Here is a 13,651-nt window from a genome sequence, read left to right as displayed (position 1 = left end):
ATTTATTATTTAATAAATGCCCAATCAGCAAAAATAATAATTAAAAAAGACATTTCATGTTTTTTTTCTAAATTCTTTTAAAATAAAATAAGATAATTAAATTTAAAAAATTTAGAGAGAGAAAGAGTGTTCTTCACTTCACTCATATGGGTGTAGAGAGAGAAAGAGTGATCTGGATATGGTGAACGTCGTGTTCTTCACGTTGTTCTTCTCGGTGGCGTACTACTTGCTCCACTGGTGGCGCGACAAGATCCGAAACTCCAAGCCCCTCCACTTGGTCTCGCTCCCGGAGATCGCCGCCATTGTTTCCCTCATGGCTTCCTGCATCTACCTCCTCGATTTCTTCGGCATCGACTTCGTGCAGTCCTTCATCTCACGCGCCTCTCATGACGCGTAGGACCTCGACAACCGCCACAACTTCCTCATCGACGACGTACAAGATCTCCGCCGTACGCCACCGCAGCAACCACAACCAGCTCCTGAACCGTTGATTTCAACTCTCTCCACTGAAAAAGACGAGGAGATCGTCAAATCGGTCCTCGTCGGCAAAATCGCTTCGCACTCGCTAGAATCACAGCTCGGTGATTGTAAACGAGCCGCCTCAATTCGACGCGAAGCGTTGCAGAAAACCACAGGTGCCTCTTTCTTTGTTCCGTGATGGTGTAGGAGGTTTGGATTGTTCAATGGTTCAAAATATGTTTGAGTTGTGGTTGAAATTTGATTGTAGGATTTGGTGGTGATGGATCTGGTAGTGGTGGTGATGGAGATTCAAGTTTGGTGTTGGTGGATATGGGTTAATGTGGCGGATTGTGATGGTGGTCATTAGGTTTGATGGTTTAGGTTTTGATTTTTGTGGAAGAACAAAGCACCCATTTTTAATTTAATTTACAATTGATTTTTGGTGGAAGAATGTATATAAATTTTGGAATAGAAATTCTTTGAGTACTGTTCTTGTTATCTGGGTTTGTGTTCTTGTTGTATGGGTTTGTTTTCTTACGTTCTTATGATTTGGGGAAGTTTTTATTCTTATTGTGTGAATTTTTTCTGGGTTTGTAATAAAGTTTAACTCTTATTGATCTAAGAATATGATTCATGTTCTGGGGATGAACCCAGGAGCATGAACATCCCAGAACATGAATCATATTCTTCAGAAAATAATGAAAGAAATAATTTTTTTTTAATTTAATTATCTTATTTTATTTTAAAAGAATTTAAAAAAAAATGAAAATGTCTTTTTTAATTATTATTTATGCTGACTGGGCATTTATTAAATAATAAATATAATTTATTATTATTATTTTATTTGCCACGTCAACATTTACTGTGTAAACAGTACCCTCTGTTTGCCACGTCAGCATTTTCTGTTAGTTGAGTGACGGTAAGGACTTAAACGTTACGCGTTAATTGGTTTAGGGACTAAAAGTGGTAAAAATAAAATGTGGGGACTAAAATAGAAATCAGGTCAAAATGTAAGGACTAAAAGTGCATTTACGCCATTAATATAATACCAGCCTAGTCATACGCGTTTCACTTGTGTAATGAGATTTTCTTTTTCTTTTTTTAGTAGCAAAAAAAAAAAAAATTTATTATATATATATATATATAATTTTTATTTTCAGAATCATAAAAAGTGGTCCTGTTTTGTAAACAACATTTTAGTGAAAATAAAAGATGTATCTACTTATAATAAAAAAAAGTGTTTATATCTATTTAGTTTAGTTTTTTTTTTTTGATATTTAGTTTTGTTTTTGAATAAACATGGGGTGTTTTTTTATAGAAAAAATAGTCGTGGGTTGTTTAACTTATTTTTCTATTTAAAAAAAAACAATAAACGTATAGTTATTTTGAAGAAGTGGGTTAGTGGAAGAGTGTTCCTATTTTGTAGACAACGTTTTAGTGCAAGTTAGATATAAATTTTTACCAGACTATCTTTTAGTTCTGTCCCTACTTAAACTTAGGGAAATAAGGGTATTTTAGACCAAAAAAAATCTGGTCCAAACAGGGAGAAGCTCCTTAAATAGCAGTATCTATACTATTATTTAAGGGGCTTCCCCTGTTTGGATCCCTCATTTTTTAGTTCAAAAATGTCATTATATCCCTATGTTTAAGTAGAGATAAAACTAAAGGACAATTTGGTGAAAATGCAACTCTAACTCCTACTAAAACATTGCCTACAAAATAGGACCACTTTCCCGTTAATTTTCAACTTACTTTATCCACTTATAAATTAGATTCTCAAAATAAAAATTATATATATATATAATAAATAAAAAACACAATTTTTTTTTCTACAAAATAGAACCGCTAAAAAAAATGGTAAACTACGTATTTGGTCCCTATCATATACACCATATTTCAATTTGATCCCTAACCTTTTAATTGTGTCAATTTGGTCCCTAACCTTTCTTTACCGTGTCAATTTAATCCTTACAGTTATCTTTTGGATGAAAATTAATGATATGTTTAATGGCCAAAATAAAAAATTAGCTTCTATTGATGTGATAATAAACTAAAATTTTACTTTGGCTATTTGCTATGTAAACAATTTTCATCTAATATATAATGGCAAAGACTAAATTGACACGACATTAAAAGGTTAAGGACCAAATTGACACAATTGAAAGGTTAAGGACCAAATTGAAATATGGTGTAAAGGCTAGGGACTAAATATGTAGTTTATCCAAAAAAAAAGCCTCATCGCACGCACTTTGCGCATGTGATGAGGCTAGTAGATTATTAAATATTTAACATTTTTTGTTTAATTTATAGGAAAATATAGGAAAATTATTGTGTACTCTCGGAGTACCCTAAATGCATGCTCGCTCATCTCACATAAATAGTGGGTCTCACTAATTAAATTCATGGCGGAACCCACTATTTATGTGAGAGGAGGGAGTACGCATTTATGGTACTCTGAGAGTACCTAATAATTTTTCGAAAATATAATACAGGTTTGAGTTTTTCAAAATTGACCAACTTGGCCCCTAATCAATATGAGAAAAAAGAGAAAATGAGTAATAGTTTCGGGACCACTTAGGTTTAAAGACAAAATTAATCAGTTTTGAACCTAACTGACATATTTTACCCTTAATTTTATTCTTAATATGAGTGGAGTTTATATGTTCAAATTTATTAATTTATTTGATTGTCAAAACAACTCAAATTTGTTGATGAGCTAGTTGATAAATTTATTTTATTCCATAGCTAGTAAACACCACTACTAAAATTTTCTATCTCCTCACAAATCTATTTTTATAATTATTAAAAAAATTACAATTGAAATTGTATTATTTGAATTACTTAAATATAATAGTTTTTTTTACGAACCTATAAAACTAGATTTATTAACCTTGTAATATGAAAAAAAAAATTTACTACAAAATAAACTATTTATATGATAAATAAATTACCAATTCTAATTTAATATCTTAGGAACTTATTTATCAATTTACACGATCCAATATTAAATATTATATATATTTAGATCCAATTTCATATTCACGATATTATATCTAAGTAATATTATATATATTTAGATTCAATTTTATACTCATGAGTTTCTTCATGAACACGTCATAATATTTGAGCTTAGCTGACTTACTAATTGAGCTTAAACTTGAGCTTGAGCTTGAGTTTGACTCCTCTGCTAATTAAACAACCATAAACAAACATTTCTCCCAAACCTTTTTTTTTTTTTGTTGAGAATCCAAACCGTACGACCAAAATTTATTCAAGAAAAGGAGTTACAAAGCGTCCCTTGTTACAAAGGGGTCTAAATCATTAGGTATGGACTCAATTCAAACCTGTAATTCATTACTAGACTTAGACCGTCTAGCAAGAAAATGGGCAATCGAGTTGCCTAGACGCCCAGCTAAGACTAGGCTATCCTGAATAACATGACCAAACTTACGCCTAATTCTAACTTCATAAATGGTTTAGTTCATTTATCACCATATCCTTATAGGATCATGGGATAATTATTTTCATTATTTATTTTGTTTGAAAAATAAACTAAATAAAGTATACTTATATTTAGGATAAGGGTAAAACTTAAATATATTTCTTTTCTATTTTTGAAAAAAAAAAAAGAAAAAAATTTCTTAAATTCAATCATATTGAATTTAATTATCCTTAAAAAAAATTGTTTTTGCTTTATTAATTAGTGTAATTATGTGTTTGAATTAAACCAAAAAATCTAATGTAATACACCTAAAGATCTATACCTAAGATTTATGTCAATGGGAGAGGGCCAGACTTGTTAAAAAATTACATGCTGCAAGTCTCATTGCAAGCTTTGATTCAATCTTTATTTGGATGACATGCGGCAAATCTTCATCCAAATAAAGAAATAAATAAGATCTCCCGGTGATGACATGAGGCAAATCTGATTAATTTCTTTATTTGGATTTCAATCTTTTATCTAAAGGTGCGTGTCATCTAAAAAATCATCTAAAGGTTAAAAAAAAAAAAAAAAAAAAAAAAGAGTTACGTCAATCTTTGTAACATTCTAACTCTTCTTTGCCTATTTTTCTCTTCCCTCTACGTCACCACCATCACCTGAGCATGGGAAGGTGACCCACAAGCCAGTCTCGCGGCAAGCTTTGAATTCAATCCAAGATATTAACAATTAATCCCAAATTAAAAGTTCGGATAATTGGATTATCTTCATATGTTGATCATCATTTTTTTTTTTTGAGATAGAATTTTACTTTAATCTAATTTAAGTGTATATATGTATGAAGCTCCCTTTTAGAGACTTGAACTACGACTTTTACCCCCTCACACCCTACAAGCACTTATACTTGTAGCGTGATCTTGCACCAAGGGTGCATGGTGGTCATATGATCATTATGAGGTCACAATTTGTACCTAAGCCTAATAATAGGAAGGGTATAAGCCCAAAGAGCCCATTACAATAAATTTGTAGAGAGTGGATTCGAAATCTAGTTTCTTATTAGCTTAGCTAACAATGATAGTGACCCGAGATCACAATACGATATTGATGGACTAGTTTGTATGATGAAAAATTGTCCTCAGACTCAAGCCAAGGAACTGGTTCTTATATTTCTTTCTTCTTAAAGACGGATTACAAAAATATTTAGTCTACAGTGTTTTCTCTCTTTCTCTCTCGATCCCTCTCTCTTGGGGCTTTTCTCTTCCTTTTATACTTCCCTTTTTCCTCTCTTTATCCTCCATTAGATTGCTGGTCAGGATACTTGTCCCATCAGCACATTCCTGAAACTTTTAAAGATAGCTATAAGGCTGAACACTGCTACTCAGACATCACTTTCTCATTAATGCGGCTAGAGAATTAGCTGCAGAGCATTTAATGCAGTGACATCAGCTTTTTCTTTAGATATTTCATGATTTTCCTTTGTCCTATACGCTTGTGTTGCACATCCTTATTAATAGAGTCTTATGGGACATTGCCTCTGGATAACAAATAATTCATTTCGACCTCTACCTAGCTGATCCGAGGAGATATTCCTTTCTGGACCAGCTTCTTGGATGATCACAATCAAACTTTGCTTCTCTATAAACTTACGCAAACCCTTAGTAAGATGTTTACCCATCCTCGAACTGCTTAATGTCCTCGGCCTGGGCCTCATGCCCAATATGTATATAAATATGCACTCCTAGGTCCATCTCCCCCACAATCATCATTATTGATTGATATTAGGGTCCTAAATGAAAAGCCAACAATCAAATAAAAAATGTCAATGAGCCTTTCCCACAGTCCCTCTTATCACCAAGTTGATAAGAGGTTTTGCTAGATCAATCAGGTTCACAACCAGCATCATAGCTGAGTTTTGGGCGCTAAGGGATGGGCTATTGCTAGCAAATCAAATTGGGGTGCAAAACCTAGAAATTGAGTTAGATGCAAAGGTAGTTGTAGAGCTAATTCAATCCAAAACCTGCTCTAATGCTTTCTATTTCTCTTTGCTAGCTGATTGCAGGTCCCTTATGGGCTGATTTCCTCACTGCAAAGTGCAGTATGTGTTTCGCGAAGCCAACAGAGTCGCGGATGCACTGGCTAAGCAACGATGTGTAATGCAAGAGGATTTTGTTGTTTTTGATATCTCCCCATCTGATTAGATTTCATCCTTTGTGTATTCTGATGTAAATGGGGAGAGCTTTTGTGGGCTTATTGTGACTAATTTAGCCATTTTGGCCAAGTTTAAAGAAGTTTCCTTTTAACCACAAAAAAAAATTCTGAGATAACTGATAATGCAATCCACCACTTAACAAAGCACAAGTGAACCAAGCAGAGAGTAACTTTAACCATAAAAGCAGCAAAGTCAAAAGAGATATATTCTTTTCCAACCACGACTACCATATCCTGTCAAGGCCTTTTACTTCTATCACCATACATTTATATATGTATATTACTGTAATAATCAATTCCATTTCTACATGTTAACAAGATTGATGAAATTTGCCGCTGTATAGGTCTCTTTACAAATACGCCTATGCATAACTACAAAGGCTTACAATTAGCTACCTTTTACTACTTTAAAATAAACAATCTAGAAACACCACTGTGAGCTCTTATGTCAACAAAAATTCTGCCACTATCTCCATAGGAGCCCTGTAGATGCTTGCTTAGTACATAAATACAATTAGCTATGCAGCTCTATGCTGGTGACTCCTGCACATCCATATGACAAGTTAGAAATTTGATCAGATAGAGAAATGAAGACACATGATGACTGACTCAAGGTTACTTTCATGACACTAAGGTCATGATGTTCTACTCATACCAGTCCTAAAAAGGAACAGATAAGTTGTATGGCACACAGAAGACCAATTGCCAAGTTTTTTCAGTGAAAGTAGGAAAAAATAACCAAAAGAGCAAAGGAGAAAAAAGGGAAAGACATAACAAAGTGAAGTAAACTAACAAGCGTAATACTTTTCCGTTACCTAAAATAAATGAAGGCAATTTATTCCCAACTCTTTGAGAGAAGTCAACTAAACATTTAGGAAAATACATCTTAACTGCAAATATCATATAAACTAGATCATTTCTAGGGGAACTTACACTTTATCCCCCTTAAATTATAGCCCCTTTACACATAACCCCTTAAACTAAGAGAATGCACACTTTATCCCCCTAAACTACTACTTGCGTAACACTTTACATACTATCCCATGGGTTATAGTTTAGGGAAGTAAGTATGCATTCTTATAGTTTATGAGGTAAGTGTAAAATGGGTCATAATTTAAGGGGGTATAACGTGCATTCTCATAGTTTAGGGGATAATTGTAAAAAGGAGTATAGTTTAGGGTGGTAAAAGTAAAAGGGATCATAGTTTAGGGGGGTAAAGTGTAAACTACTCCATTTTCTAATTACATGCCAGGTGATATATAATGGTAATATTTCATGGACAATGTATGGCTCAGACCAAGCCCCTTCTAAAATGCAGAAGAAAAAAAAATCCCTCTACCTCCCTTTAAATTTAGCAATTTATTTGGTCAAATTCCATCATATGAAAGGAACCATGATAGGAAAAAGCAGCCATCATTGTGAAAGATGGTGATTGAATGATGCAGTGACATATCAAATGTCTAGAACTGATCCAAAGCCATCACTTTTGGTGATGACTCCTATTTTTCAATGCTCAATTACAATCAAGCCTCAATCCAAATTAGATTGGAGTTGACATTATCGATTCTCATCAACCAAACAGCCATTCTTTTTCATCATTTTATTCTATCCAAAGTCATACTCTTTCACTTCCCTATTTAACATATCATTCTTCATTACTTCTGCCCATGTCACTTCATACATCTCTCTACCACTTTTAACTCCATCAACTTGAATTAAAATTTTCTATTCTACTAATTTATTAGTTTGGTCTGCAATGTACATGCTCAAACCATCTTAAACAGCTCTCCCTTTCCTCAGTAGAAGTCATCCCTACCTTTATAGAAATGATTCCTTGACTTATCCTTCCTACTGTTTCACACATCCATCTGGATTTTCTCAAGCTACGCTCATTTTATGAAACTTCTTAATAGTTCAACATTTTCAACTGTAGAGCATAATGGACGAAATTTCACCTGTGTTAGTGCTTTGTGTCCTATATTTTCTACACATCCTGTTCCAAGCCTGTGGGAAAAGAAGGGAGTAGCAGTAGGTTGATGACCAACACAAAATCTAGTAACTCTTTATAAATGGATTCTTTACCAATACATACAACCATTTTTATAATTTGGGAAACATAATAATCTTGATGCAAACCAAACTGACGCCACATAAGTGAAAATACAACAAACAATCTGAGAGATGGTACTCACACTATATGCTGAAGTTATTTATGGTCAGAAACTTCTTTCCTTTTAGCTTCAAACTCCCTTAAATTGTCAAAAACTAATTCTACTTTTGTTCTTAGGTGCTCATTATGGTCTTCAACATCTTTCATTAGTTTAAGTAGCTGTTCTCGATATGCTGCACTTAATCGCTTCTTAACTCGCAGTTCTGCGGTTAATTCCTGAATTTTCCTATCCTTCTCATCCTAGAAAATAGAAAATAATAATAAAAACATATTAGTGAGATGAGATGGTACAAGGAAAAAAAAAGGTACAGGACATATCATATTAACCATGCAAGTAGAAGATATTCTCCTAAATTAAATGAAAAATCACACATCAAAGTCATTGGTTTTTTTTTTTTTTTTTTGATAAATACATCACAGTCATTGGTTTTAAGCAAGGTTGATCATAGATACTTGAAATATTTTGAGAAAAGAAAAGAAAAGCAAAGATAAGACAAAAGCAATGAGCTGGGTCTTTTGTGGAAGGGCCACGTATCTCTTCAGACTTTCAGTTGTGCATGTTTTCATTGACGTCAGCATGTATAATATTAAAAAAAATGTGAAACTTACCTATTTCATGAAGATATGGTTGAAAATTATTAATGAATATAATTAAGAACATAACAGTTTTCATTGACATCAGCATGTATCTGAAAAAAAGGTTGCCATAGAAGGTAAAGATGATCAAATGCCCCCAAATGGGACAGAAAATACATTCCTACATAATGAAAAGAATGTAAATGGAACAGACCCATAAGTGGTCAGGATAAATATAGGTTAAATTAAATTTTGCATATTGCATCACATTGCTGCATATAAAAGTGTATCTTTCTTTTAAAAAAAAACATAAAATTCAGTTGCGAACACTTCAAATCAACCTCACATAAATGGTGTATTTGCCTTTTTGTGTTGCTGAAAAGAAGGGGAGGAAGAAGAGAAAGGCAGAGGGGGAAGGGTGGGGAGGGGGGGGGGGGGTTTGGAATAGCCAAAAATGACAATTCTTGATAACTCTAAGGAAACCCTATTGAAGAGCCATTGGACTATGAGATTTGCTTTATGGCAGTTACCATAGACATTCAAGGCAACATGTTTCCTAGATTCAATTTTTGACCAATAACACATATTATAAAAGATGTTGTCAATCATAAAAGTCATACCTAATGCACAAAGCTCCCATTTTTTGTAGGGTCTGGGAGAGGTGGCTAGTAGGCTGCCTTAGACACCCTCCCCACCCCTCTTTTGTTTTTTTGCAGAAGTTGATTCTTAACACTCAAACCCGTGATGTGTCACTTTTGGTGGAAGGCACTTGCCATTGCACCAAGGTTCAACCTCTATTGCAAGTCATGATACAACTATGGGCTTCTCAAAATTTTGTAGGACATTTGGTGTTTACCAAGAAGGTGAAAATATTATATTCCCTCATGCAAAACAGTGGCAACAGCAGGCAACATCTTTTTGAGTCATATGACCTTAAAGGGCACCAGAAATCAAAGAAATAACTGTGGACTAATAGTTCTCCTGAATAAAAATAAGGATCGCAACTTCTTTCATTTTAAGAAATTAGTCTCTAACAAAAACAGTATGAAACCCCAATTAAGATCCCAAATTCTCTCTCATATACTATTGTTCCTATGATAAAAACATGATTCCCTGCTAGTCAATCATTTTTAATTATTAATATTTAAGTTTTAGCCTTAGGGGAGGAGGAGGGGAAGGGAATATTGAACCAATAACCTCCGCTTCATAAGTCATAATCCCTAGCTAATTGTGCCACAAGTCTACAACTTTCGATTTGTTTGCGGGTTAAAGATAGAGCCATAACATTTTCAAGAATGAAATTAATGACAAGAGTTTCCATGTCATGCTACAGATCAAAATCAGATTTATAAGTTCAAATAAGCTTTAAAAGGACTAACTTATCCAAAAAAAAGCATTAAAAGGACTAAATAATCATATGCTTAATACAATTTTGGAATTACGTAAGAAAAATTAGAGGAACAGGTTTTTGATTTATAATAAATATAATTTAAGTAAGTTTTGGTCTCAGCGGAGGAGGAGGGGAAGGGGAGATTGAACCAATAACCTCCACTTCGTAAGTCATAATCCCTAGCCAATTGTGTTACAAGTCCACAATTTGGGATTTACTTGCAGGTTAAAAGATAGAGCCATAACATTCTCAAGAATGAAATTAATGACAAGTTTCCATGTCATGTACGGATCAAAATTAGATTTGTAAGTTCAAATAAGCTTTACAAGGACTAAATAATCTTATGCTAAATACAATTTCGGAATTATCCAAGAAAAATGACAGGAGCAATATTTTCTGCCTAGTAAAATCCAATACAAAGGGTAAACAGGTGCAATTATTTTAAAGCAAGACAAGCTTACAATTATTCGACGACTCTTTTGCAATTGAACCACCAATGGATGATTGTGATCCCTCACAAATTTCCTAACCACCCATCTCCCTGACTTCTCTCTCTTCAACAGAATCATTGCCGTGCAAACCTCTCGTTGCCCATCTTTCTTTCGGTTAACAGACTCCCCTCTACATCCAAGTCCACGGGAGATGATTGACCTATCACGCTCAGACTTCCGGGATGATAATACTCGTGTTAAAAATCCTTCTCGTTTGGCATACATATTATAGAATGCTCTGGCAGCTTCTTCTGATTCAAAATCCATACCCACATATGGTTCTTGATTTGTGTCAACATCACATGTGCATTGTTCTCCTGCAGCAGAAGTTTCTAATCTCCCATTTCCATCATCCACTGTTGCACCACAAAGCAGGTTAACACCATAAATTAAGGCACCTGCCAACCATGCCCTCAACCCTAACAAACTTTTCTACTTATGCAAAGAACCTATGACATACAACTATACAATAGCTTGAGAAAATGATGAACCAGATCAAATGATGGAACTCATAAATCTCAATTAATCTAGCAATAAGTTTGTAGAAATTGATCCAAAGAAAAAATTAATACACAGAGACGTATAGTCAATGCAGATATTGAGTGTTTGTTAAGTCCAAAGTAGCATACATATAAGATGAGTTTTATGTTTTATGTAGTTCTTTTCATCCTTTCTAGTTTGGAATTTTGGCCCAGCATGTTATGATCTTTTCAAATGCCATGAAAAACAACAAACATATTATAGCATATGTCAATTTTATGATCTCTCTTGAATGAAAAAATAATAATTCTTTTCACTTCTTTTTTTACAAAATGTTTTCCACAACGAGCTTCCAACCTTTTTTTGATGAATAAGAAAATTTTATTTAACAAGATCCTCAGCACACAAGAAATGTAGTCTAAGAGAGCAACAAAATCAAGAAAAAGGACAGCTATCAATGAATGCAAAGAAAGTAAATAAGGAATGGGTTGGTAACACAGCAATCCACTAATACAAAGTCCTTAAAAAAACAATTTCAACTACGTCAAAGGCCTCTCAACACCTTCAAATGCTTTACAGTTACACTTCTTCCTAATCAACCACATCAGGCACAAAGGTACCACACACCATGCATCACCAAAACCCCTTCTAGTGAACCATCCCTTCTAGAAGGCCAACACATCAAGGATCCTTGAGGCATAACCCATTGAAACTATACCCTGAAGAGATAGGAAACAAGGGACCACAGCTCACTAGCGTAATCACAGTGGATAAACAAATGTTAGACAATCTCCCAAACCTTCTTACGCATATAACACCACTCAATCACACAAACCTTATGACGGCAAAGATCATCCATGGTGAGGATCCTACCCACAACAGCAGCCAAGTAAAAAAGGCAGCCTTGAGTGGAATTTTGACGCTCCATGTACTCTTCCAGGGAAAAGTCTAGAAACCTCCATCGGTAAGAACTCTATAAAAGACTTAACCTCAAACAAACTACTCTTAGTAGGCCGCTTATACAACTTATCTTCCACATTCCTCTTCATTCTTATTGAGTAGAGAAGTTCCATAAAAGTGAGCATCCCTTTCAATTCCCAAATCATATGAGAATCTCATAAAAGTAACATCCCAAACCACGGAACTATCTCTCCAACTCAAATATTCCGCATTAGTAATCCCCTTATCCTGAGCAATGCTAAACAGAGTTGAGAAACACATCCTTTAGAACCCCATCCCTACACCACAATCAAGCCAAAAACAAGCATTGGCTGAAAAAGACACAAACCTAGCAAAATAATTCCAACCCGAACGAACATAAACAGACTCCATATCATCCTCAGACCACCTTTGAACACCCATCCCCCCAATCAATACCGTACTTACATGCCACTACATCCCTCAAAAAAGCATCCCTCTATGTAACAAATCACCATATCCATTTACCTCATAAAGCTTAGTTAAACGACAACAATTGCCACACTCCCAAAACTCCTTGTTGGATTGGAGAAAAAACTATCCTCCAATAGTCCAATTCACAGGTAAGCCTACACCCTTTGCCTTTAGACAAATAAATTCTCCTCCAAACCTATTTTCACATCTGAATATGGAACCAAACACACCCATTAAGGTCATGCTTTTCGTTTCACTTTTGTTCACTGTCCCTTCATTTTCTTAACAATCAAATAGACCATTGACAAACTTCCAACTAAATTAGAAAAATTACAATAAAAAAATTCAAGTAAGACCCAAAAATCTCAAACAAAATATATACAAAAAATAAAGTCTCATTAGATCCATATTCATAATTTGACAAAACCCATTTGTTTTCTGCTAACAAATTTCATTTTTCTGCCATTGTTGAATTTAGTACTTCTCAGACACTACCCAAAAAAAAGTGAGAAAAACCCTATTCATCATTTTGGCTAAGTACCCAAATCAGAATTACAAACCGCAGAGAAACACAGCCTATGAAGTGAGTTGTGATCAACGGCTAACATTAAATCTCAGAATTCTAAATCACTTCAATTAAAAAAAATAAATAGGAAGGAACAGTTTTGTAAATAGTAGAATTTTAAGAGAGTAAAAGATGTGTTTTAAAAAGTAGTGGAGAAATTAGACTTACTGGAAATTTTGAGGTTTTTGCTTTGCTTTGTATGTTTTTGGGTGTGAATGTGATTTGGCTTCAAAGAGTATCAACTTTTGCTTTCCAGTTAAAAAGACTGTAAAATAAATAAGGACTGCAACGCTGTTCCTCAGGAATGCCACGTGGCCTTTTTTTTTTTTTTTTTTTTCATTTTCTTTTCTCCCAAAAAAAATTCACACTTCACCTCAGCAGTAAAATTTTAGTTATAAAATTCATCCTATATATATATATATATATATATATATATTATATAATTATCGTTTTTGGCCGTAGTTAATTTTCAATAACTTAT

General features: G+C 34.0%; 1 protein-coding gene across 1 annotated transcript; it reads right to left on the bottom strand.

The window, feature by feature from the left end:
• Positions 1-6,257: 6,257 nt before the first annotated feature.
• On the bottom strand, positions 6,258-13,400 carry LOC142630613 (protein FAR1-RELATED SEQUENCE 5-like). The gene is made up of 4 exons (XM_075804636.1): positions 13,339-13,400; positions 10,704-11,089; positions 8,299-8,516; positions 6,258-6,649 (listed from the first exon to the last, which is right to left on the bottom strand). Coding segments are annotated over exons 1-3 (591 nt in total). The 5' UTR covers positions 13,340-13,400; the 3' UTR covers positions 6,258-6,649; positions 8,299-8,312.
• Between the last annotated feature and the right edge of the window lie 251 nt (positions 13,401-13,651).

This window comes from Castanea sativa, chromosome 4, assembly GCF_040712315.1.
Source record: "Castanea sativa cultivar Marrone di Chiusa Pesio chromosome 4, ASM4071231v1".
In the NCBI taxonomy this organism is placed as follows: domain Eukaryota; kingdom Viridiplantae; phylum Streptophyta; class Magnoliopsida; order Fagales; family Fagaceae; genus Castanea; species Castanea sativa.
This window is presented reverse-complemented; position numbering and strand designations above follow the sequence as displayed.

Excerpts from the sequence above, each read along its gene's own strand:
- LOC142630613 (XM_075804636.1), bottom strand. Across the intron at positions 8,517-10,703 it reads AAAAGAGTCGTCGAATAATT|GATGAGAAGGATAGGAAAAT; the intron begins GTAAGCTTGTCT and ends TCTATTTTCTAG.